This window comes from Babylonia areolata, chromosome 5 (assembly GCF_041734735.1).
Source record: "Babylonia areolata isolate BAREFJ2019XMU chromosome 5, ASM4173473v1, whole genome shotgun sequence".
Lineage (NCBI taxonomy): Eukaryota > Metazoa > Mollusca > Gastropoda > Neogastropoda > Buccinidae > Babylonia > Babylonia areolata.
The window spans coordinates 35173774-35201132 of record NC_134880.1 but is presented as its reverse complement, the minus strand read 5'-3'; the positions used below and the strand labels follow the sequence as shown (position 1 = coordinate 35201132).

General features: G+C 44.0%; 1 protein-coding gene across 1 annotated transcript; it reads left to right on the top strand.

The window, feature by feature from the left end:
* Window positions 1–1399: 1399 nt before the first annotated feature.
* On the top strand, window positions 1400–23408 carry LOC143282254 (putative amine oxidase [copper-containing]). The gene is made up of 10 exons (XM_076587853.1): window positions 1400–1845; window positions 3228–3378; window positions 8470–8624; window positions 16203–16452; window positions 16873–17101; window positions 18703–18980; window positions 19455–19670; window positions 20127–20281; window positions 20774–20978; window positions 22808–23408. The coding sequence occupies exons 1-10, from the start codon at window positions 1400–1402 to the stop codon at window positions 23120–23122; spliced, it is 2400 nt and encodes a 799-aa protein (XP_076443968.1). The 3' UTR covers window positions 23123–23408.
* The last annotated feature ends 3951 nt before the right edge of the window (window positions 23409–27359 follow it).

Sequence of the window (27359 nt, the reverse complement as noted above, 5' to 3'; positions counted from 1 at the left end):
CCACAAACACCACAGAGAACCCTTTTCCACCACAACATTCAAAGAGAAACCTGGACAGTACATGCGTGCCGAAAGCCAGACCTAAAATCTGGTATAATATTGTCATTGACAATCCTTACAAACTATGTCGAAATGCGTCAGGCAGTTGATAACGTATCGCGCCACAGTGTATCGTTTTCAATGATCTGAATGTGTTCTCCTTGCAGTGGACATAAACTAACGAAAACAAACTCTAGTCTGGTCATGTCTACGATTCTATATACTCAAATTGTGAACCATCCTCACCAACTCTTTTTTTTTTCTTTTTTTTTCTTCTTTTCCTTTTCTTTTTTCTTACTAATTTCGTACTGACATGCCATTTCATCTCTGTCTCTGTCTCTCTCTCTGTCTCTGTCTCTCTCTCTATGTGTGTGCTCACACTCTCTTTCTTTCTCTCCCTTCCCCCACATCATGTGTCCGTCTGTCAATATCCCAATTACCCGTCTCTTTATTTGCTATCTTTTATGTCTCTCACATCTGTGCATTAAATTTTATCATTGCTTGTGTGTGTGTGTGTGTGTGGGGGGGGGGGGGGGGGGGGGGGGGGGGGGGGGGGGCGAGGGGCGCGAGTGTGTGTGTAGTGTGTTACTCACTTCCGTTTCGTACAGATGTGTCTCTCGGTGTCACGCTGTGTTCTACTTGTACATTATACATATATTTAGTACAACAAAATTTATGTGCGTATGTGTTTGTGTGTCTCTTAGAAGACACGTTAGCATGTGCTTCAGGACGTATGCTTTTACAAGGCCTTGAGAATCAAGCGATTGCCATGTATCTATGAGTGTGCTTCGTCTTTTAGTAAATCTGCAGATCATCTGAAAATTTAATGAAGTCAGCGAAGATCAGGAAGATCCGTATTAAGCGATTTCATTGGGTCATTGTGACTTGGCAATGCTATAGTTCGTACATATTGATCAGATCCACATCCCTTGGCGCTTCCTTGAAACTGAAACGTGGAGGAGGAGGAGGAATTTTGTTTAATGTCCCGTCACACAAATAGGTTTCGGAAGACATTCTGTTTGTTAATGTATATATTCGAGTATTATCGTTTAGAAAAAGAGGGGGATAAATGGTGAATTGGGGAAACCGGGTATCTGGGAGGGTTGGTGACATTTGAAACAAATACGTAAAAATACCATTACAGAAAATTACCTAATGGAATTCTTAAAAGAGAAGACTGAAACGTAAAGTATCGTATCTTATCTGGCCGTGTTTTGTTTCTTGTTGTTGTTTTTTTTATCGCATTCCATACGTTGGTGTCGAATGGCGCCTCATATATTGATCTGTTGTGTGACTGCGATGTTCAGACTGTGCAGCAGACAGACCCTGAGGACACGCACCCTGTCCCTCTCCTCCCACCATGGACAGCACTGTCAAATACCGGCGACGCATCAGATGTTGGAGGTGCACCGCCGCTCTCGCCATCATCGCTTTCTGCGCCGTCCTCATCGCGCTGATCGCCGTCGTCACCAGGACTGGGGACAGCTCGGAAGATGATTCTCTCCCCTGTCCTACCCGCAAAGGGGGTCTGATGACGTCAGGTGACCCCCAGGACCCCAGCCCGTTCCACGACCTGACGGTAGCAGAGTACAAGCGTTTGTACCGTTTCTTGAGGCAGGAGAAGAGTGTGAACCTGCCCTCACCCGACAAGACGTTTATCAGCACGTCCAGCATCTTCATGATGGATCTGCTGCTGCCGCCCAAACAGCGCGTGCTGAACTTTCTGGACAGCCATGGACCTCAGCCTGCACGTGAAGCACGTGTCATGATCTTCAGAGGGGACAAGGTGCCACCTGTGGTGGAGGAGTGAGTTCCAACTTTGCTGATTGGAATGCTTTGTGTTTTGCTCACTTTTTACGGTAGACAAAAGTGATAAATGTTTTCATTTACAAAAGTAACGCTATTTGCACACTTCAATCTGACACAAAAACAAAGTAAACACATCATCCTTGTATGGCTTAAAATCTTTAAAATTCTGCACCAGTTTCCCTGAATTTCTTCACCCTCCCAATCGTGTAGAATTCTTTATTTATTCCTTGGATGTATAGTGTATCATCTTTATCTATTTTGTATTTGATGGAATGGAACTGTTGTTGATTTCCCTAAAAACAAAATTTGTTGAGGCTGCAAAGTCAACTTTGAGTTGTTGTTGAGTTGACGGATGATTGTGTTGAGCAATGATGTTATGTTATTCCGGACAGCTCCAGTTCTGTATTGAGCATCTTTTGATATCATAGGCGAATTCGTCATCGGCTAATCATTAGATCATTACTAAATCTGCAAATGAAAATTTGTATGAACAGAAGTTGTAAAGGACAGTGAAAGTGGTAACCCAAGTAGTAATCTAATGGACAGTTTATTGGGATAGACATTCACTCTTCAAGTCAAAGGACAATGATTGTGTCCTCAAGATTGGCAGTTACATATCAAGCTCCTGTTAAAGTATATCCATACTTTACAAGAAGCTCGGCAAGTAGTATGGATCTGACTTTGTTGCATGCGTCCTGCAAATCAATTGCTCTTGCTTTTTTTTTTTTTTTTTTTTTTTTTTTTTTTTTTTTTTTTCTTTGCTTTTTTTTAAATCATGTATGTACCTCATCAAGAAAAGCAGCGGCATGTCCCTATGCACATTTATCTACTCCAGCAATTTTATATTTGTTTTGCCAGGGATGCAGGGAATCTTTGGACAGAAGGCAGCAACATAAATAAACCATGAAAACATAATGAGTAGGGGAGAGGTCATGAAGGTTTTTATTGATTGTTTGATTGATTGATTTCTCTATTTATTGTGAGCTTAAGGGAGCTGTCAATGACTTCACCTGCTAGTCAACTGACAATGTTACTTGATTTACAGTTGTTAAATTACGTTAAATAATAATGCTAATAAGTCAATGGCTGACCCATACTGTGTCCCAGATATACATGATGAGATACATCAACACCGAGTACAACTCGGGAAGAAAAATTAATACATTCTCTGGTTTGCTATCAACATGAATACTAAAACAAAGTTTTTTTCTAAATCACCAACTTCATCAACTTCTTCACTGTATAACTTAACTGGCTTAACAATGGATGGAGCAGAAGTTGCTGTTCTTGTTATCATCTACCATTGAACAGTCCTGGCAATATTTACATTTCCTTGCATGCAGCACGAAGCAGAAACTACATGTGTTATTTTTTCTCAGGTACCGTGTGGGACCCCTGTCCAAACCCACCTATGCTGAGCTGATTGTCAATTCCCAGCGGACAAACCCAGTCCCTTTCTCTTTTAGGCCTGGGGGCGGTGTGGAATTAACGGCCATTTTTTCCGTTTTTATGCCCGTAATTGACCGAAAGGTGAGTGAAGGGTCATCGTTTTTGACTCACTTGTGTTAAGAAACTGAGTCTATGTTTTAACCCGGTGTTTGGTTGTGTGTGTGTGTGTGTGTGTGTGTGTGTGTGTGTGTGTCCAAGGTAAACTTTAACATTGCCATTTTCTCTGCAAATACTTTGTCAGCTGACACCAAATTTGGCATAAAAAATAGTCACCTTGTTTAAAACAATATTGCACCTCTGGGATGGGCACAAAACATTTTTTTTTTTAAGAAGCCAAATTATATGCAAACTGAATTTACTGTTATATTTATATTTTTTTAATTCTCTAAACTTGGCACTTTGATCTGATATTCTGACACAAAAACAAGAGCAGTCAGTTTTTTATCATTTGTTGTTCAAACAGGAACTTCTTTTGCTAAGCATGGTAGTTATATTTATTTTGCATGTCTTTGGTGCATATAGTAAAAAAGGGAAATTAATCTGTAAGTAGGGCTAAGGGGCTTCATTTGCTTTAAACTGATCTTTCTCATCTTAAACATTACATTTTGAAATTATACTCAATACATAAAAAGCTTGTGTGTTTTACTCTCAGTGTACAGGGCTTTCACTATGTTCATTCGCCCAAGTGGTCTTTTTCGGAAAATACTAAAATCAATACGACGAGTGGGCTTTATAGATCTATTGGCTGAGCCCTGGAGGTCATGGGCAAAAATCAATTGCGAACACATATATATACATATTCAAAGCGCGTGCTCATATTCTTCGCGAACGCGAACGACGCCATTTGGTTTCAAGTTGTTGACCTGCCCGTTCAAGCCTATATTCAATCAACAATACACGTTAACATGTGATGGAAAGTTGGAGAAGGAGACCGTTAAATGTTCATTCAGAGAAAGATTTGTGAACGCCTCATCACTTACTGGATTATGCCCCAAACTGCCATAAAATTATCCATAGAATCAGTCGGAATTCACGGTTAAAAATAACAAACCATGAGAGTTAATACCCTTGAATTGATGAAACGCAAAAATTTCCAGTCTTGACTTTTCAGAAAATGAAGTCCTTTTCACTTCATACGACGTTTAGAAGTATTTGTACTTGGCTCTACATGTTATTAGTTAAACAAAATCCTCAATTTTCATATCAACTTTAAAACTATAAAACTAGAATGAACATAAAAGAGAAATTGAATTGACCGTGTCAACCGGGTGTAACTAAACTTTTACATCTATCTAGATCCAGAGAAAACGGCTAAATGTTGCAGTGTGATTGCGGCGATAGCCACGTCTCCTTTACCGCGGACTTAAAAAGAATTTTTAATTGCCCTTAAAGATTTTTTGAATGCCCAAGATACACCAGAATAGTATGATTTAAACAGCTTTCTCACTGCGAATACCGTAATCGATTTATCGCCCTTTAAAAAAGCATGTTTAAATGTTATAGCTTTGAAAGTCAGTTAAGGAGCCACGATACTGTAATGGATAAGACAGTTTCTTCTCACCCGAACACGCAGGGTTAACGGTTCGAATCTGGTTAGGACTTTTTTTTTCTTTTCTTTTTTTTAAATAACCCGAAGCTTTATAATAACAAATACAGAACACATTTTAACGATTAGATTTTTTTAAGTGTATCACAAGTGAGTCTTGAAGGCCTTGCCTCTCTTGTTTGTTTGTTGTTGTTTTTTTGTTTGTTTGTTTGTTTTTTTGTTGTTGTTTTTAATAGAATAATCAAAGAGAAAACTTACTGTTTATTTATTGTTTGAAATTAGGTATTTATTTATTGCACTCCCTATTTGTGAATGGTACAAATGCTGATTTTTGTTGGATACCATCCCACACTGGATTCCTTTATAACGACCAAGCAGACTGGGCAGCAAAAAGGGGAGCAAAGAATCATATAGATAGTATAAAAGTATATTGCCCGTTGTCATACAAGGAAATAAGCAATATTCTAGAAAGAGACTTTTATAGGTGCTTGAATTCAAGTCTAAAACATCGTCAGTTGACTCTCTCAGACTTTGGACCGATTCGCAGACCTATTCTGAGTTGAGCGCTCAGACTATTATCAAATTCATTACGGACCAAGTATTGTTCTTTTGTCAAGTGCAAGTGCTTTAGTAACCTGACAATTAAACATATAATTTTTTTTTCTTTTTACTGTACCTTGATGAAGCCTTATCTTCTCATCCGAACACGCGGGGTTCGAATCTGCCGTTAGGACTTCTTCTTTGTTTTTGTTTTTTACCCGAAGCTTTATAATAACAAATACAGAACTCATTTTAACGATTAGATTTTTTTTAAAGTGTACCACAAGTGAGTCTTGAAGGCCTTGCCTCTCTTGTTTAAATGTCTTCTGTGTGTGTATATATGTGTGGGAGGAGAGGGGATGGAGGGTGGAGGGGGGGTTGTGAGAGTTTCTGTGTGTGCGCTGTGTGTGTGTGTGTGTGTGTGTGTGTGTGTGTGTGTGTGTGTGTCCGTCTGTTTGTCTGTCTGTCCTTCTGTCTTCTTATATGGAGAGACCTCATTCTTGGGAAGAGAATGCTGCCTACAAAGTCACAACCTCCAGCCTAACCATGAAAGTTGAAGCTGTGACACATGCCCTCCAGTGGCTATCGTCCATCCATACGCCTGGAAACCAACATACCATGATTCTAACTGACTCAATGAACCTCATACAGAAAATTGAAAACGGAATGGGAAGCCCAGAGTGGCATAAGGCAATGCACATTTTTCAGATAAAAAAACTCACATGGTCATACTGCCCGGGATATGCAGATGTTAAGGGAAATGAGCGAGCTGACAGACTTGCTGGTATCGCAACAACAACGAGCGGCCTACATCTAGGAAAATCGGAAATCCTCAGAAAAGTCAAAGAATGAAATAAAAAAAAAATAAAAAAGGTAAAAGGCCATCACACCATCGATCGCCTCAAAGAAATAAAAGCAGAGAGAGGGAGCGGCCATAAGTCTAACATGAAAGGTAGAGCACGATGCTTTGCAAATCAAACAAATATCGGCATCATTTCCAAACCGACATTGCGCAAATTTCTTCAAAACGGAACAGAGTCTCTGGGGGCTTTTCCAAATACAACAGACTGAGCAACACACTAGACGCCACGTTCTTGGCATCAGAGATCTTTTCCCATCCCTCTTGCGGCCAATCAGTAGCAGCCTCTGTGCGTCTGTGTATGTGTGTGTTTGTGTATGTGTGTGTGTGTGTGTGGGGGGGGGGGTCTGTGTTTTTGAGTGCGTTTGTGCATGCGCGAGGGTGTAAGTGTACACAAGTGTCAGGAGAGTTCTGTGCACGTGGGTATGTGTGTGTGTGTGTGTGTGTGTGTGTGTGTGTGTGTGAGGGGGAGGTCGGGGTGCGGGAGGGAGGGGGGGTAGAGGATGAGGTATGTGAGTGTATGCATGCCTACACTGTGGGAGCAACAGGATATTGGAACGTGCGGGTGTGTATATATATATATCTTTGTATATATGTGTGTGGGGTTGGGGGTGGGGGATATGGGCGTATGTGTGTGTGCTTGTACAAGTAAGTGTTCATCTGTGTGTGTGTGTGTGTGTGTGTGTGTGTGTGTATGCCGTGGAAGCTGCGATACGTAGCCTAGAAATGAGTGCGTGGAGGAGGGGGGTAGAGGAGGTGCAAAGTAATGTGTGTGTGTGTGTGTGTGTTGGGGCTCATGTACTTTTATGTATATTTGACTGTGTTTTCATATCTGTGAAACTGCATGTTTGGTGCATATATGTTATGCATGTGTGGGTGAATGTGTGAATGTGTGTCTTCATGTTTTACATTTATTTGCTTATTTATCATCATTGTTGTCTTATTTATCTATTTATTTATTTATTTATTTATTTATTTATTATTATTATTATTATTATTACTATTACTATTACTACTACCCCTTTTTATATATTATAATTATTATTTATTTTTTTATTTACTTATTTATGTACGCTTATCTATTATCTATTCACCTTTTTTTTTCTCTCAAGGCCTGACTAAGCGCGTTGGGTTGCGCTGCTGGTCAGGCATCTGCTTGGCAGATGTGGTGTAGCGTATATGGATTTGTCCGAACGCAGTGACGCCTCCTTGAGCTACTGAAACTGAAACCGGAGAGACCTCAGTTGACACATGGTGCTTTTCAGCATATCTGTGTTATCGGCGGCTTAACGTGCTCACCAACCCCCCACTCCTAGGATCTTCTAACACTGTCACACATCCCTGCCCTTCAAAGGCCTTCCACAGGCCAGACACACACCTCTCCCACAACCTTCTCTTCTGTCTTTCACACTGAAGATTGTCTTTTTTCCCCCGATCATGTTAACTTCAGCCGTTTACCCCTCGAAAATCTTTGCTATGACGACGACGATGATGATGATTACTTTTTAATTATTTTTATTATTGACTACGGTAATGGTAGTGGTGATGAAAATGTCTTATAATTATCAAAGCAGTGATGCAAGAATATATTTTGAAGATGTTCTCTGGTAACGCAATAGAGCTAGTTTTTATACAAAAAAAAAAAATTATGATGGTGGTGATACTGATAATTTTGATGACAAAGACGGAGAGGGAGGCGGAGAAGAAGAAGAAGAAGAAGATGATGATGATGATGATGATGATATGATGTTGATTGTGTGGCACGTGAAACGAATAATGAGCGCCCGATGGCAACCGTCACTTGGCTCTACCCAGGTAGGCAGCCTGTTGTGCTAATGACCAAGGGTTTGTAAAGCGCTTTGAGCTTGGTCTCCGACCGAGGATGGGCGCTATATAAGTATACATATCAAATGATGACTGGCGCAAAAGCTTCGTTGGACTTTCAATCCGAGGGTCCTGGGTTTGAATCTCGGTAACAGCGCCTGGTGGGTAGAGTTTTTTTTTTGTTTTTTTTTCTTCGATGTCCCAGATCAACATAAAATTATGTGCAAACCTGCTAGTGCCTGAACCACCTTCCTGTGTACACTTCACTGGCTCTACCCAGGTAGGCAGCAGGTTGTGAAAATTACTCCGTGTTTTTAAAGCGCTTAGAGCATGGTTTACGACGGAGGATAGACTGTATAAGTATCCATATGATGATGACGATGATGATGATGATACAATTCAGGTGGGCCACATTCTAATGGAGAGTTACGGAGGCAAGTTCACGGACTGTGGCGACAAGTGTCTGACCTTCATCCCGGCTCCTGTGGGTACCCAGCTGATCCAGCAGACCACCCGACTGATCTGGTTGCTGGCCAACTACAAGACTGAATACTACACGTACGTAGGTGGTTAGTTTTGGTGTGGGCGTTCTTTTCTTTACTGCCTGAATTGTATCCCTGTTTGGACACACATGCCCGACACGTGTGTGCGGACAGAGGGAGAGGAGGAGGGGGTGGGGGGTAGAGGGAGGGGGTTTTGGGAGAGGGGGGCAAACTGGGTTTAGAGTTTGAAATGGATAGAGTAAATTAGAGAGCTGGTTGGTGCACAACATATACAGACTCTTGGACATTAGACCATGTTTTGTGTCAAAAAAGCCAACAGGTTCTTGTAAGATAATAATGCCCACACTGCTCTCACTGATGTATTTCAACGTTGAAACTGGAGGCATTTTTTTTTTCCGTGGCTTTAAATCATCTGGCGAAGTTCAGCTGTGATGATTTTAGTTTAGATTAGAACCCTGAACAATTCAAATGTATTGGTACATTCCCCCCCACCCCCTTTTAAAAAAAATTTATTGTGGCCTCAGTTGCATGCAAGTCACTGGGGCACCTTTATTGTTGGTTTCTTTTTCCTTGTTTTTCCATTCTTTGTCTTTGTGCTCTAAACGTGGCTTTCTTCAATGGCCGAAAAAAAACCCCAAAAAGGACACACATTGGGAAAAAAAAGAGATAAGTTAACAAGGACATACCCATTCATACTTCTTTTGTGTGTGTGTGTGTGTGTGTGTGTGTGTGTGTGTGTGTGTGTGTGTGTGTGTGTGTGTGTGTGTGTGTGTGTGAGTGAGTTTCTATGTTGCATTCTTTAATGTTCGATGATGGCTTACACATGTCTGGGGTTTTCGTGCGTTAGTGTTTGTTGCATATGACTGTTACGCCCAATACTATCTAAGTCGCACAGTGTGTGTCTTTGCACATGAGATGTGAATTGTGTTTGTTTGGGTATTTGTTTCCCTGTGCTTTAGAATCAATAAGAGGAAGAAAAGTACATTGATACATAAGAATACAAAGAGGAAGTGGGGAGGAGGAGTCGGAAGGAAGAGAAAAATGGAGAATACGGGAATAATCACTGCCATTGTCTTTTACATGTAAATATTTTGCATATAAGAGCAGAACGGCTGTGTTGCAGTTACTAATAATCATGCTTATTGCGTACTTATATCAACTGTAGTTTTCGGTGTGATATTTGCTATTCAAAAATAGCAAGGATCGGAGTTGTTGTTTTCGTTTTCTTTGCAATACTGATACACATCTTTCCAACCAGTATAATCCTATTTATAGTATTCAAAATGTGGGATTCCAGATCTTTATTTTGGACCACAAACAGAACTTCGTGAACTGTGAGTTGTACTTTTTTCCCAGTCATCTGCTTAAATAGCGTTCAACTGCTTTCCAAAAAAATATTGACATCTGGACATTCGAAAAAGAAGTGTTCGATAAAATCTACCGCGCCTGAACATTTTGTGTACTTATTGTCATCTCTTACTTTCATTTTGTGTGACAGAATGTTCGTTGGGTATGTTATGGAGGATCTTCCATTGTAGTTCTCACAGTCTTACTTCTTTTGTTGAAAAATGAGGGATTAACCAAATGTTTTCATTTGATTCAAAGTCAAGTTTTCTTTTTCCAGAATCCATTAGCACATGAATTTCCTTTATTTCTCTCATTTGTTTTAATATCTAAATATTTTGAAATTGCTTTTAGTTTATCATTTATCTTGTTTACAAAGTGTCTTTCATTTGTCAGAGTGCGAGTTTGTGTGTGTGTCTGTCTGACCCATCCTTTCCATTCAGCTGGGATGGCATTCATTTAAGCATGATATTCAAAATAAGTGACAGAATTGTTCCGAGCTACTTTGTTTGGATTTCCTCCAGTGTGTATGGTCTTTTTTCATCTTTTCTAATAATATCGATAATTCTGTCTATTGGTACTTATGCTGGTTTATGGATTCATCTTCTTGCAATATTTTGCAGTCATGATGAACACATATTATTAACTCATCTGTTGTATAAATGAGGTGATGTTCTTCAATAACCAGCTGATGAAAATACATGTGAAAACACTAATAAATTTCAGAGAAAAAACAGGAGGCAAAGCCTTGAGGACTCACTTGTGCTTCGCGCTTTATCCAGTAAAGTAATCATGAGGAGAAAAAAAGAGAGATTCAAAAAATCGTTGAAAAGTGCTCTGTATTAAATATGATATATAAGAAAAGCTCTGGGGAAAAAAGGCATGCCTGCAGGATCGAACCATGCATGTACAGGTCTGATACAAGCAGACTAATCCCCAAGGCTGCAGCACATTTGACGTCAAATGACTAAATTTAAGACTTAAAGCAATGTTGACGTTTTCTTCTTCTTGTGACGAATAGATGTGATTGTAGTGGACGTAATAATGCCGTTTAAATCATGTTTTTGTGTGTTTTATTATATCTCGATTATTGTTTTTTACTCCGGCGGCAAAGGAGACGTTGCCATCTCCTTCAAGCACATCGCAACACATGGTAGATCTCTAGATCTGCACAACCAGTCTACAATGGGCTGAAAGAAACTATCCATTTACTTTTTCTTTTATGTTCATTCCAGTTAAATCAGTGTCCACTTTAGAATATTTATATGCAGTAAACAAGTTAGTATCACTGTACGTGTTCTGTCCAGATTTTGTGTTTCTTTCCTTTTGATTGTGAACAAGAAACAGGAGGTCATGCCGTCTTTGAAATCCTTCTTGTCAGCCAAACCCAATAGAAAGCAGTTTTTAGAATTTTCGGATTTCGGAACACATCTCAACGAAATCAGTGAGCTTTCGTCCCTTCTATTTGCCACGTGAATTTGGCCAGCTGACTGTCATCCTGGTGTACGTGCCTGGCCCTAACTTTAAAACCGCTTTTGAATGGATAGCAGAAAGTGTGAACAGTGCAATGTTCTGTGCTGTTGATCAGCCAGTTTTTATACTTGGTGATTTTAATTCGTGTGATGTTAATTAACTCCCACCTCCCAACCTTGCAACAGTATGTTTCATGCCCCACTCGTCTTAACCGTACCATAGAAGGAATGTTGTAAAAACAAACAATCCGCTTGTGTGAAATTTTGTGCCAGTAAATTAAACCAGAGCATTTTGAAGTTAGTAAGAATCTTCTCCAGGCTGAACTCGCACAAATGCCCAGGCCCAGATGGCTTGAAAAGCCGAGTATTAAAATCATGTGTGGGACAGCTTGGGGGCATTTTCACGTGCATCTTCCAGTGCCTTTTGGACTGTCACTTTTTACCTAGATCATGGAAAAATTCAACAATTATTCCCATACCTAAAACAAACAAAAAAAACCCAGTAATTTAAATGATTTTCGCCCCATTGCCTTAACGCCTGTAGCTGCAGAATGTATGGAGAAATTAGTTCGACGTGACAGGTCTTCTAGATCCTATCCAGCTTTCTTACAAGGCCAGTACAAGTGATCACGCTTCCCTTACACTTCTTAATATGATTTCTCAGCACTGCAAGATACAAAGGCTTATGTAAGGATTTTATTTAGAAATTTCTAGTGCTTTTAATACTGTTGAACCTTTTGTACTTCAGCATTTGACAAAAATGAATGTAAATGCAAATGTCATCTTATGGATTCATTTTTTTTTTAAAGGATAAACCACAGCGTGTGAGTGTTGAAAGCTGCTTGTACTGGTATAACTGTGAAGATTTTTTTTTATACTATGTTTAAGCCAAATTTGGTATTAGCAGACAAAGTATTTCCAGAGAAAATGGCAATGTTAAAGTTTACCACACACACACACACACACATAACCGAACACCAGGTTAAAATATAAACACTTTATTTACACAAGTGAGTCAAAAATGGATGTATGGTTCGTCCGTCGGGATCGACGAGGACCATCTAGTCATCCTGGAGGTGGAAGGGTTGGGCTCTGTGGGTGCGCAGATGACTGGTCAGGCCAATCCGCGCCCGGAAGGTTCTGACGCAGTGTGGACAGGGGATGGTGGCGGCTCTCGGGGACTTGCTGGCACTGCTTTTCCTGGCCTGTCTGCGTTGCTCTGCTGCAGCGATTCTGTTGGCCTCACAGGATTTGGCGCCTTTGTGGACAGCTGAACGCCACTTTGGTCTGTCCATTGCATTCAGCTCCCATGTGTCGTGGCTGATGTTGAAGGCCTTCAGAGAAGCTTTCAGAGTGTCTTTGAAGCGCTTCTTTTTGCCTCCATGGGAGCGCTTGCCATGTTGGAGTTCGCCGTACAGCAGTTTCTTGGGGAGCCGGTGGTCTGGCATGCGAACTACATGGCCTGCCTAGCGCAGATGGTCCTGCATCAAGATGGTGTAGATGCTGGGCAAGTTTGCACGAGTGAACGCCTCTGAGTCAGGGATCTTCTCTTGCCACTTTATGCCAAGAAGTTTTCTGAGGCTGGTGGTGTGGAAGTGGTTCAGCTTTTTGGCGTGGCGTTTGTAGACCGTCCATGATTCACATCCATAGAGCAGTGTGGTGAGAACTATGGCCTTGTATACTTTGAGCTTCGTCTCCAGGGTGATGCCTCTCCTGTTCCAAACGTTCTTATGGAGTCTGCCGAAGGCAGCACTGGCTTTGGCGAGTCTGGTATTCACCTCGCCGTCGATGACAACTGTGCGAGAGAGTGTACTGCCCAGGTATGTGAACTTGTCCACTGCGTTCAGTCGTTGCCCGTTGATGAAGATGTTTGGTTCAACGTAAGGCTTTCCTGGAGCTGGCTGGTGCATCACCTCAGTCTTCTTTGTGCTGATTGTGAGGCCAAAGTTGTCACAGGCAGCAGAGAACTTGTCAACACTGTGTTGCATGTCAGCTTCGGAGGCAGCGTTGAGAACGCAGTCATCAGCAAACAGGAAGTCGTTGACGGTGTCTGGCCTCACCTTGGTTTTTGCTTGAAGCCTCCTCAGGTTGAAGAGTGAACCATCTGTGCGGTACCTGATGCCAATGAATACGTCAGCGTCTCTGAAGGCATCTGTCAGCATGGCTGAAAACATGAGACTGAACAGGGTGGGGGCAAGAACATGAGACTGAACAGGGTGGGGGCTTGACTCCGTTGGAGACAGGGAATGGTTCTGAAGTCTCTCTGTTGTCTTGGACTCGGGCCAGCATCCCATCGTGTAGTTGCCGTATGATGATGATGAACTTTCTGGGACATCCGTACTTCGCCATGATTCTCGAAAGGCCATCTCTGCTAACAGTATCGAAGGCCTTGGTTAGATCGACATAGGTGGAGTAAAGGTCGGCGTTCTGTTCCTGACACTTTTCCTGGAGATGCCTAGCAGCAAACACCATGTCGATAGTCCCGCGTTCTTTCCGGAAGCCACACTGGAACTGCCTCATGCTGCCAGATGATTTGGAACATCTGATGAAGCTTCTCAGTCAGCGCTATACCACCTTTCTTGTAGACCTCAGCTGGAATGGAGTCTGAGCCAGTGGCTTTGCCATTGGATAGCAGACGGATAGCTTTCTGAGTCTCCTCCAAAGTTGGAATGGCATCCAACGACTCACTGACTGGCACCTGGGGGAGTCACTCGATGGCTTCATCATTGATGGTGGAGAGGTGGTTCAGTACACTGTCAAAGTGTTCAGCCCATCTCTCAAGGATCCCGTCCTTGTCAGTGATCAGGGTAGAACCATCAGCACTGAGGAGTGGAGCAGATCCAGAGGTGGTGGGACCGTAGACTTCTTTCAGGCCATTATAGAAGTTCTTCATGTCGTTCCTGTCTGCAAACCCTGGATCTCATCAGCTTTGTTTCTCAACCAGGAATCCTGCATCTGCCGCAGCTTCAGCTGGATGGTGCTGCGTGCGCTCTTCAGTATGTCTTTCTTTGACTGTGACTTGGGATCTTCAATGTGGGCTCTGTAGGCTTGGCGTTTATCTTCTCACAGCTGCTGGATCTCAGTGCAGTTCTCATCAAACCAGTCTTTGTGCTTCCTGACAGAAGGCCCCAGGCACTCCATGGCAGTGTTGTACACCGTCTCATGCAGTGCGCCCCATGCTGCCTCCACATTCTGGTTGTCCAGCACGGTTGACTCAAGGCATTCTTCCAGGGTGTCAGGGTAGGGAGGCAGAAGATGGTGTTTGTGATAAGAATGTCGTGCTCGGCACATGTCTGGAGAAGTAGTTGGCCATTGCTGTTACAGTTACCAACCCCATGCTTCCCAATCACGCCTTCCCAGGAGATGCTGTCACAACCAACTCTCGTGTTAAAGTCACCAAGAATGATGAGCTTGTCTGCGTTGGGAACAGTGGTGATGACAGCATTCAGGTCCTCGTAGAACTTGTCCTTGATTTCATCCAGGTTGGTCATGGTGGGCGTGTAGGCACTGACAATGGTGGTAAACTTCTTCCCATTGCATATAGGGAGTTTCATCGTCATCAGGCGATCGTTCACTCCTTTCGGGGGACCAGCCAGCTTGCCAACGAGCGTTGTCTTCACTGCAAAGCCAACTCCAGCCTCACGTCTCTCCTCAGGTCCGCGACCACTTCAAAAGAAGGTGTAGCCTGCGCCTCACTCACAAAGTTCGCCTTCTTCTGCCAGTCTGGTCTCACTTAAGGCAGCGATGTCGATGTTGTACCTGGCTAATTCACTTGCAGTGAGTGCTGTGCGTCTCTGTGTTATGGCTGAGTCGCCTCTGTCCAGAAACGTACGCACGTTCCATGTGGCAATGGTCAATGGGGTGCTCCTTGTTTTCTTCTTTCTTTCCTTTGTGTGTCGACCGCTTGAGTAGGGTCCCCGTCAGCCGCGGTATGCTGACTAGGGTGGTGTGGAGCAGGCAATGTTTAGGGCACCTTTTCTAGCCCCTTCCTCATGCCATGGAGGTGAGCAGTGCTGTCCTGAAGAGGGCTGCTCAGTCGCTCAGGGGGCTGCCGATCTCCACCGCTGCTCCAGTCGGTGAAAAACGACCCTATGGCCTGAGCCGCCTGTGTGCAGGTCCGCGGCTACGACTGCCAGTGTACCCACACCTGTCGCTTCGTCACTCGCCTGTTGCCACAGGGCTTGGGGAAAATGATGGTATGGGATGAAGGATGACTGATGACTTGCGCCATGATTTTGTTTATAGTGAGGAGGAGTTGCGCACCGTCGACCTCACTCTCTTGTCCGAGACCGTCTGTATCCAGTGGCAAGACGAGGTCAAGACGACTGGAGATGGAAACGGATGCAGTGTATGACCAGGATGTCCTATGTGCCTCATCCTGCCCTCAGCACTCTACAGTGCTCTGCTGCAACCGCCTTCCTCTCCATTGAACCATGAAGGTTTCTTCCGCAGTGTCCGGCGGATCCAGTCTTCACATGCTTGGGTAGACAAGCCCTAACTCACCGAAGGTTTGAGACCCGTCGGCTACACTCACCTAGTTTAGCCAGCCTGTCAAAGCCGTTGCCCGGGGGTTGGGTGCTGCCGCATGCTAGCAGCTTCTAGGACCCATAGGTGAGGTCTGGGTGCCGGTGGGGACCAACAGAGGACGAACCACTCCCGGAAGAGCGTGACAAGCCCCCCCTCTAGAGGTACTACCCCTCCCGTGCACCCCCTAACTAAATGGATACATAATGAATGAAATACCCATAATAAAAGAGAAACATGAGGACGGGGAAGAGCTGTGTATCGACACGAACAAAACGGGGTTATCTTTGCAGACTTCACCCTCTGGACTTTGGCTTTCTGACCAACGTGGACGGCAGTGACGTGACCCAGTGGAGCGTGGAACAGGTGTGGTACTCAGGCACGATGTACAGCTCACTGGAGGACCTGGCTGACAAGTACGCCAATGACCCCTCCACCAACAAGACCCGTGTGGACTATGTCCACTACAGCCCGGACCTGACGTCCACCCAGAGGCTGAGGGGAACACCTGCACCAGATCCGCCACAGAGACCCCCTCTGCAGGTCACTCAGTTTAATCTTCATTTACCACGAAGACCAAAGTTACCTGAGTGATAGAAATTATACTTCGTGCTGCAACACACACACACACACACACACACACACACACACACACACACACACACATATATATATATATATATATATATATATATATATATATATTGTCAGGTCTGTTGTGTCTAACTTGCTAAAGTCTCTTTGAACCTACCCTAAACTGGCAGGAACAAATGAATACAAGGGCGTAGGCACTGACACTGCTAAGTATTGTTCAGGAATGGTATTTATAATGCCAGGTCGTGGCGTTCCCATTGTTGAAATTGGTCTCTTCCCCGTTTGTTTGTTTGTTTGTTTTTTTCGGGATCGTGTACTCTGTTCCCCTCCTTCATCACCATCAGGTTCTCTGTATGACGGTGTTCACAGATGGAACCGGACGGCAAACGCTACAGCATCCATCACCGCCATGTCCGCTACCTGCACTGGGACTTTGACATCCGTCTGTCAGCCTTCACCGGACCTCAGGTGTACGATGTCCGTTTCCAGGGAGACCGCATCGCCTATGAGCTGGGGCTGGCTGAAATTGCTGTCTTCTATGCTGGATTTAATCCCATGCAGCGTGTGACCGACTTCGTGGACAGTGGGTCACTGATCGGTGAGTAGGGGTCAGTCAGGATAGAGTCATCGTCGTTATAACAGATCATCACTAGCTACAGCAGCAGCACAATTCTGAACACAGAGGCCCAACAACTGAAAGTCATTTCATGTATTTTGTTCCTGGCTTCTGAAATAATGACGCGTCAGATTCAGACAACCTCAGGCATTTGTTTTCTGCTGTCAAAGTCAGTGACCTTCCTTCCCAGAAACTCTTCTCCCTCAACTCTGTGAAGAGTCATTGGTGCACCACACAGAAGAACTGTTCACCAGATTCATTCAAGTCTGTCGCATGTGTGTCAAAGCATTGGTCTCTGCAAATGGTTTCCCTGTCCATTTTGCAGTGATGTCAGTCCATCGTTTTTTTCTGTCTCCCCTCCACTTCCATCCATCAACAGTTCACTAAAGAGTTGTTCTAACAAGACCATCTCGTTACATGGCCACACAAGTGTGGCTTTATGAACTGATGTCAGCAGATATTCATAAGGTCCAATGACCTGCTTGATGGTTGCTGCATTTCTGCTTGAGTAAGATATATAAGCAGTGATGGTGTTGTGGCAGGTCATCAATGTGGTCGTTTTGGCACTGACATCCCAACCATAACTTCTCGATGTTACAGGCTGGTTGAGTTCATGTTCACAACCTGCTAAATGTTTGATGTTTGCGAAGCGAAGGTTCGTGATAGTCCTTCCTCCAATTCTATTTGTGTTGACAAGAGCTTTAAACCCATCAGTCATGCTGTGTTCCAGGAACAACCTGGGAGATAGAAGGCAGCCCTGATGAACACCATCCAAAGAATAGAACAACTCATTAATAGCACACTGTGTGAGTACAAAACTGGTCACACTGGAGTATTGTTGCTGGATGGTGTGTTAGAATTCTCTTAGGTGTTGAAGGTGTTGTTTTACAAAGGGTACACAGGTTAAAGATCTGTTTGACGGTACTCCTGCCATTGCGGAATCCAGCCTGTTCTTCAGCAGTAATGGTATCTCCTTATGGCTGTACTTTGTACACAATGATTTTGAGCATTATTTTGCTAGCATGACTGATGAAAGTGATTGTGTGGTGGTTCTGGCAGTGTTGATGATTACCTTTGTTGGGGAGGATGATGAAACCTGGTTGGGTCCATGGTGTGGGCCATTCCCTTGTGCCAGATTCGGTTTCTTGCAGATGGCAGTTAGGATGTAGACTGATGTCTCTGTGCCATGTTTCAAAGTGTTGCAGGAAATCTGTTGATGGCTGCAGCCTTGCAACATATAGAAACATCGCTGTTGTTGCAACCTCCTCCCGGAAAATGTCCGTATGGAGACAGCTGCTAAGAGACAGAAGTGATGAGTGTAATTCATAGCCTGAGGCATGATTGCAAGGTGCGTTTCATGATCATTGTCTGAAATATCCCTCTTTTCCCTTATGCTCGTGAATTTCGTGCAAATTACTGCTTCTGTGTGTGTGTGTGTGTGTGTGTGTGTGTGTGTGTGTGTGTGTGTGTGTGTGTTTATACATGAATGTATGCATGCACGCTTTAATTTTGACATTTTATTTGTCGTGAAATGGCAACGTGTTGTCAATGTGCATTGGTTTTTGATTCAATTCATGTTTCAGGCACACACTCCAAGTCTCTCATCCCAGGAGTCGACTGCCCAGAGGGCGCCACGTTTCTCAACGTGTCCTTCTTTGGAGAAGGCATGACGGAGCCCACCACTCTTGCACGTGCCCAGTGTGTGTTTGAACAGAACACGGGCATTCCTCTCCGCAGACACTTGTCCTACTCACGTGATCAAGGTGCTTTCTTTGGGGGCATGTCAGACTCTGTCCTGGTTGTGCGTTCCATTCTCACCATCATCAATTATGATTACATTGTCGACTTTGTTTTTCATCAGGTAAGTGGAATGGTGTGTGTGTGTGTGTGTGTGTGTGTGTGTGTGTGTGTGTGTGTGTGTGTGTGTGTGTGTGTGTGTGTGGTGTGTGTGTGAGCATGTGTGTGTGTGTGTGTGTGTGTGTGTGTGTGTGTGTGTGTGTGTGTGAGTGTGGTGGGGGGGCCATGCATGTGCAATGCAAAAGAATACAGATGTTTTTACACGATTCCATGTTCATGTTTATGTGTCTCTACATTGCTTTAATTTAATGTAGTCTGTTTTATCCTAATTTTAAATCCACACACACTTCAACTACTCTCCGAGAGAGTATAAAGGAACGTAATAAAAACTGGTCTTCACACCATCTGGTTTTCTGCAGGATAGTACAGAAATGTGTCCCCACAAATCAGGATGATTTTTCGTTTACAGCGTTTGTGAACTACAGATATGTTCCAGTTTCCATCAGGAACAAAGCAGTATATGTTTGTCTGGTTTCAGAGCGGTGGCATAGAGTGCAGGGCCATCTCCACGGGGTACATCGCGTCCACCTTCTACCACCCACAGGAGGACCCGTACGGATTCCGTCTCAACGACAGGATCATCGGCAACCTCCACCACCACCTGTTTCACTTTAAAGCCGACCTTGACATTGGTGGAACGTCCAATCGGTATGAAACACTGGACATCAGTGAGGAACAGGTCCAGCTTAGACAGGTGAGTATCGTAAAGTGAGTCGTCGCCGTTCATTAGCGTGGGAAAGTTTTGTTTGAAAAGGTCGGCAAGATAAACGTTTTGGTGTCTGAACAAATGGTTGCTTCCCCCCCCCCCCCCCACACACACACACACTCATTAAGCAGTTTTGTTTGGTTAGCCTTTTTCGCACTTATTGTTGAAATTCCAAATGTCAATCTTGATTTAAGGCTATCAAAACAAACACTTTGATTTAGTGACGATCTGGAGCTTAAGGCTATCAAAACAATCACTTTGATTTAGTGACGATCTGGAGCTTGGTAACGATGTGAAGTGTGTTGAAAAAACAAACAACTCTGAATGGTTGGAAAACATGTGTGGCAAAAAGGGAGGTAAAGAAAACACATTGCTCATACCGAAAATTAAGCGTCATAGGTGAGCAGATGATTGCTTATAGTTGTGAATTCCAAATGGTTGCAGGCTCCTTCAACAATGTACAACCAAATCAGATACCAGCGCCACCTGTACAACACGGAAAACGAGGCGATGTACAAATACAACTTCGACCATCCCAGATACCACATCGTTCACAATGAGCAGAAGAAGACACAGTATGGAGTTCCTAGAGCCTTCAGGTCAGTGTCTTTGTCTGCATCCAGATAAAGAATTGAATAAAGTACTTAAAGTGTTGGACTTGGTGTGTTATATATCAAGATCAGCATTAATAGCATCCGGCAATATGTGTAAGTTCTGTCTAGACCTACGGCAGATTTTCATTGTTGTAAAACTGACATTATAGTCAACTATCCATCTACAGAAGTAGAGCAGACACAAAAATGCATGATAGCGTCATGCTAAATCAAGTAGCAGAAAAAGAACAACATAACAAAATGAGGGAGAGAAATGCAACAACTGCCTTTTAAGCACCGTTGACTGTTGAAAGCTTCCGCCTTATTGATCTTTAACATTGACATGAAATAGTTTTCTCCAAGGACCAGTTCAGGTGACCTTTTTTGTTCACATTAATAACAAAAGCTGTTCTATTGAAGTAATATTTTACTTTGCAGAAACTCTTAAATTCTCTATGTGTGTGTATGCATGTGTTTCTCTGTGTGTGTGTGAGACAGACTCCACATGGCAGGGATGTCCAAACAACTGCTGACCCTTGGGGAGAACAACGAGAAGACGGTCCCCTGGGCACGGCAACAGCTGGCAGTGACGGTACAGAAAGATGATGAACTGGTCAGCAGCTCCCCATACGCCATGTTCGACAGCTACCAACCCGTCACCGACTTCAGCAACTACATCAGTGACGAGGGCATCGTGGATAAGGTCAGTGTCACAGATTCGTGTGGTACCTTCCACGCCGTCTGTGCAGAGAGGGTGGGGGTTATAAGTTTCGAATCATGTGTCTGTCTGTCCATGTTCATGTCATGCATGTGTGAAAGACAAATCACCATCATGAACAACGTTTCCGTTTTTGCTATCATTGTGAGACGTTGACACTCTGAAATGAGACTGGCATTACACACTACTGTCGATAGCAATATAGCCATTAAACATGTGATTGAATATAATTATGATTCATCAGTGGAGAACGACGGCAATAACAATTAATATGATGTTAATAAGATTCGGAACAAAAACACTAATATCCGGGAGAGAGAAATAAGTTTTATTAGGTGTTGGTCTGCACGTATAATCATTCAGAACAGATAAAAGATTTGTGTTCCATTTCACGCCTTTCAGTGCATGGAGGATTACGGCCTGGTAAACAAAAGCACAAAGTAAACAAGAATAAACACGAGAAACAACTGATAACTGAACTTTGTTTCCAACATTCATGTATCAAATGCAAAATACAATTATGGAAACACATGCACGCATTCAAATCATAGCAATATATTGTTTGAAATTGCCAAAGCATATCATGAAGAAAGTAATGATAAAACCACCATCAGCATACTGTTTGAGAGTGGAACGTATGAAGCAAGGTTTATTATTGCGATTTCAAATGTTTATGTTTTACTGATATTTGCCATTTATAGCAGTTTTGAAAAATTTTTAATTAAAAGTTTTCTCGAAATTGTAGACATCATATTGCAAAACTTTGAACATGACCAAGGACAAAGAAAGCATTGCAGATTGTTATTGCCGTAAATTATTGCAGTGAGGACTGCCGACCACCTCCTATTTCACTCGTCAGCACTGCAGGGTCTCAGCTGGAATGTGGTCTCATGGCAACCAAATATCAGTGGTTTTCTTTAGACTGTCAGCTCCGCGATAGTTGCAGACGAGCCAGGGTCTGTTGGGGGATTCGAGATGAATTGAACGAAAGCAACACCACCGAAACTGCACGAATGATGGAGGGCGGCTAAACCAGAACAGAAGGGGGGAATAGGCAACAAAGCCCCGGTCGTTTATGAAACAAAAATACAGAGGTTGTAAATTGTGTGCAGTATATCACATGTAAACCTTCCCCAACAACAGCAAAAAGTGATTGTGTTTATTAATTCATAGGAACTTTGTTTAATGGCCAGTGACAATTACTGTTATTGTTATTATTATTGTTATAATCATCATCATCACCATCATCATCATTATTGTTATTTGTGTTGTTCTTATTATCATCATTAGTAGTAGCAACATCCAAAGCCTGCTGATCCAGTGCCAGCTACGCTGGACAGGACACGTTGTCCGCATGACAGACAGCAGGATCCCGAAGATGCTTATGTATGGCCAGCTGAAGGAAGGCCAACGTGAACTTGGAAGACCCTGCAAGCGCTTCAAGGACACCTCGAAGACAAACCTCAAAGCCTGTGACATAGACATCACTTCCTGGGAAACTGATGCTCTTGACCGCTCTCGCTGGAGGATGCTGTCCTCTAGTGGTATTGTTTGAAAACAAGAGAACGCTGGCCATTAAGGAGAAGCGTGAGCGAAGGAAGCAGGGCTCAACGTCCCTTGCAACACCTGTGGGAAGTGCTGTGCATACAGAATCGGCCTCTCCTCCCATATGAGGACACACACCGACAGATAAGCCTGCCTGCCTACTCATCCGTCGGACTGACGGGAGACTCCATCATTAGTAGTAGCAGTAGTAGTCGTTGTTGCAGTAGTAGTTGTTGTATTGATTTATTCTATCCATTGCTTTTATTAAGGACCTGGTGTTCTGGGTGACCCTGGGCACCCACCACATCCCCCACACCGAGGACATCCCCGTCACTCCCACCGTTGGCGGCCATCTTTCCTTCTTCCTCCTGCCCTACAACTACTTCCCAGAATGCCCTTCAGTGTCGTCACGTGACAACATCCGGGTGGAGTACGTCACTGCCAACCAGCCGGCGGAGGGACTGAAGGTGGACAGGAGTGGGAACCAGGAGAGTGGGGTGTGTGGAGCGGTCAGCCTGGAACAGCTGGTCAGACAGCGGCCTGACGACTTTCTGCAGACAAACAGAGAATTTAAGCTGTTATAGGAAAACGCATCGTTTCAATTCTGGCTCTTCAGTTCCTCCATTGTTACTACTCACCCCAGTTCGTGTTTACACTTTGCTTTTCACGCCCACACTGGCACTTATAAATTCACGGGTGCTACTAATGCATGTCTTTAAACAAACTGTCCAGTGTATCACTTATTTAGACAGTTTCTGCCTTCTCACCTCCATAACAGTTGTCGATAAAATCAATAAATTTATACCATGCAGAGGCATCCTTCCCAGACATGCCATATACCACCCCCCTTACACACACACACACACACACACACACACACACACACACACACAGATAGAGAGAGAGAGAGAGAGGTGTGTGTGTGTGTGTGAGTGTGTGTGTGGAAAGAGGGGGAGAGAGAAGGGGTGGGCTTTTTTTTTCTTAACCATGTGGCTGTCAATAAATGTGTATGTCTGGCTGATTTTGATCCTTATGAATACATTGAAGAAATAAACAGATAATTTGTCTCTGCCTTTGTCTGCCTGTCCTTCTGTGTCTATCTTTCTATCTATCTATCTATCTATCTATCTATCTATGTATCTATTTCTCTGACTCTCCTGTCTTTCTCTCTCTCTCTTTGTCTCGGCCTCTGTCACTGTCACTGTCTCTGTCTGTCCGTCTCTCGCTCTCTCTCCCTCTCCCTACCGAACATTGCCAACACCAGTCAAACTTGGGGCTGTGAGACAACTGAAGTGAAACTGCATTGAATACTATTTTTTATTGTGGTTTTCTTTTTCTTCTATCCCTTAGTTGTTGTTTTTTTTTATTGTGTATTTTGATTTCTGATTTTTTCGGGTGTAGATGGTTATATTGAATGTCTTATATCAATTAGTTGAGTTACTGATTGTATTCTGATATACTCATTGTGTTTTGTTTGTATCTTAGTGGGTTGTTTTTCCCCGTTGGCATTTTATTTTCATTTAATGTATCATTGTTCTTCAAAGAAAACAAAAATGAACGCAAACCAAAATGTATGGCCATCTAAAGACGGTCTTCGAATCACAGATTTAAATATAAATCACGCAGTTGACAAAAGTACAGAAATAACCTCTCTGTTAATTAACCATGGAATATACTCGGTCTCTTGGAATCAAGACTCTCAGAACATAGTGATTCTGAGATGTACATCCCAGGCTATAACATTATCCGCAATGACTCTACAAAAGCCAGGGAGACTGGTCACCTCCTCTATGTCAGCGAATCCCTCACATTTAAGTGTCTACCATATCTTGAACAGCACGATGTAGAATCAGTGTGGATAGAAGTCAAACTGAAAAACACCCCTTCCATTTTAATCGCTTTCTGTTATAGAAATCCGGCCGAACGGGTAAACTGGCAAGATAAATTCACCGCAGTGATGGACGCGGCCACGTTAGAATTTAAGGAAATCATCTTACTTGGAGATTTCAACACAGATCTTACCAAAGCCAATACACATTGGAACGCGACAATAAGTCTGTTTAATCTGCATCAACTAATTAATACACCCACCAGAGTTACGCACAATTCACAGACGCTCATAGATCATATATACACTTCCTATAAGAACAATATATTAAAAGCTTGCGTTCCGATATTCAGCTGTAGTGATCACTACCCAGTTTGTGTCACATGGGGAAAAAAAGGAGTAAAAACTCCCAAATCAGGCCATAAGACAACTGCATATCGTTGCTGCTCTAAATTTAAATTCCCCTCTCCCTTTCTCCCTTTCTCCCTTTCCCCTCTCCCTTTCCCCTCTTCTCCCGTCCCCTCTTCTCCCTTTCCCCTCTCCCTTCCCCTCTTCTCCCTTCCCCTCTTCTCCCTTTCCCCTCTCCCTTCCCCTCTTCTCCCTTCCCCTCTCCCTTTCCCCTCTTCTCCCGTCCCCTCTTCTCCCTTTCCCCTCTCCCTTTCCACTCTTCTCCCGTCCCCTCTTCTCCCTTTCCCCTCTCCCTTCCCCTCTCCCTTTCCCCTCTCCCTTTCTCCCTTCCCCTCTTCTCCCTTTCCCCTCTCCCTTTCCCCCTTCCCCTCTTCTCCCTTTCCCCTCTGCCTTTCTCCTCTCCCTTTCCCCTCTCTCTTTCTCCCTCCCCTCTTCTCCCTTTCCCCTTCTCCCTTTCCCCTCTCCCTTTCTCCCTTCCCCTCTCCCTTTCCCCTCTCCCTCCTTCTCTCTCCCCCTTTTGCTTCAAAGTTTTTTGGTGTGCACAGTTCAATGTGATGCACGTGCAATTCTTGTGATGTATGTCTTATTCCTTCTCGTTCCGAACGGGACCCTGAAGACCATGCTACGTCGTCTGGCTCAAGAGGAACCACGTTCATGGGATCGCTGGCTTCCGGAAATTTGGTTCGCGTATCGGGAGGTTCCACAGAAAAGCACTGGGTACTATCCCTTTGAGTTGCTGTATGGAAGGACTGTCCGTGGGCCAATGCAGATTCTGCGGGAACTTTGGCTTCATCCGGAAAATCCTGAAATTCAGACTGCAGCCGAGTATGTAGTCAACCTACGAAACAAAATTGCTGACTCATGTGCGATCGCCCAGCAAAACCTGTCAAACGCTTCCAACAAGTACAAGAAGTTTGCAGAGGGAAGTAGGGTGCTACTGCTGCGTCCCAACAAGCAAAATAAGCTTGAACTGGAATGGCAGGGGTCATACAGTCTTGCGTCGCGTCGGGTTGGCAGATTACTGCATCCGAGTTGGGAACAAGGAGAAATTGTTCCACGCCAATCTTTTGAAAGAGTTTGTGGAACGGGTACCTGGAGCATCTGTCTCTCTGGCAGTGATTGACGATGTAGAGGAGTGCTGGGAGGGGACGCGAACTGTGAGTCAAGACATTCCTCTTCCTCCACTGGAGTCGTCTGAAAGCCCAGGAGACGTAGGGGTCGATTCAAGCAACCTGGTTTAAAAGTTGCTATATTGGACATGACAAAGAATTTTGAGGACGTGTTGACTGATTTACCGTCTTGCACTCATCTGGAAACGTGTACTATACAGCTCATCTCTGACACGCCAGTTCGAACTCGGCAATACCCTCTTCCCTACTCTCAGAGGGAAACCATTCGGGAGGAAGTGGAGTCCATGATGAAGATGGGTGTGATCGAGCCCTCTTGGTCACCGTACTCGCCTCCCATCGTCCTAGTGAAAACGAAAGACGGCAAGATTCATTTCTGTGTTGATTTTCGGCGTATCAACAAATTGACTATATTCAATGCCGAGCCAATGCCAGATGTCGATGCTCTCTTTGCGAAGCTTGCAGGGAAGCGGGTATTCTCTAAGCTGGACCTGTCGAAAGGCTATTGGCAGATCCCGATGGCTGAAGCTGATCGACCCAAAACGGCTTTTACGACTCCTCAGGGCCACTTTCAATGGCGAGTTATGCCGTTCGGACTCAAGACTGCTGGGGCCGTTTTCAGCCGAATGATGCGCAAGTTGCTTCTTCCCTTAGAACTTCCAGAGGTAGACAACTTCATTGACGACATTTTCAAATCTTCTTTTACGTACTGTCCTCGAGAGGCTGCGGGAATGTTATTTGTCAGCCCGGCCAACAAAATGTTTCCTAGGACACCAAGAACTGGATTATTTGGGTCATCGGGTTGGTCGGGGTAGAATCTGGCCAGAAGACGCTAAGATGCAAAAGATCCGGGACGCTCCTCGTCCTGTCACCAAAAGGCAGCTTCGTGGATTCCTGGGTCTAGTGGGCTATTATCGCCGGTTTGTGCCACAGTTTGCAGAAATAGCTTTGCCTCTCACTGACAAGACGAAGAACAGAGAACCCAGTAAGATCTCTTGGGATGGAAGGAGTGAGAAAGCATTCTGCCAGCTGAAGAAGATTCTCTGCAGTCGTCCTGTGTGCTGCCTGCCCGACCTCACCAAACCTTTCACCCTTCGGACAGATGTGTCTGACGTGGGTGTCGGGGTAATGTTGCTTCAGGACCAGGGGTTTGGGGTACAACCAGTTGCTTGTGCCAGCAAAAAAAATGAACCCAGCTGAACGCAGCTACCCAACCATTGAAAAAGAATGTTTGGCCCTCGTTCGGGGCGTGCACATGTTCGAGCCCTACCTGTTTGGGCGAGAATTCATCATTCAGACGGACCACGCCCCTCTCCAGTACCTGGAAAGAGCAGAACCACCAGTGGGCGACTGACGAGGTGGGCCCTTCAGCTACAACCTTTCGCTTACACTGCGCAGGCAATTCCAGGGAAGGAGAACGTTGGCGCCGACTTCCTAAGTCGACTCTCAGAAACTGAA

Bases quoted from the DNA above. Each gene is read 5' to 3' on its own strand.
- LOC143282254 (XM_076587853.1), top strand. From the start codon at position 1,400: ATGGACAGCACTGTCAAATACCGGCGACGCATCAGATGTTGGAGGTGC. The intron at 1,846-3,227 runs GTGAGTTCCAAC...ATTTTTTCTCAG, and splicing joins GTGCCACCTGTGGTGGAGGA to GTACCGTGTGGGACCCCTGT. The intron at 20,282-20,773 runs GTCAGTGTCTTT...TGTGTGAGACAG, and splicing joins GGAGTTCCTAGAGCCTTCAG to ACTCCACATGGCAGGGATGT.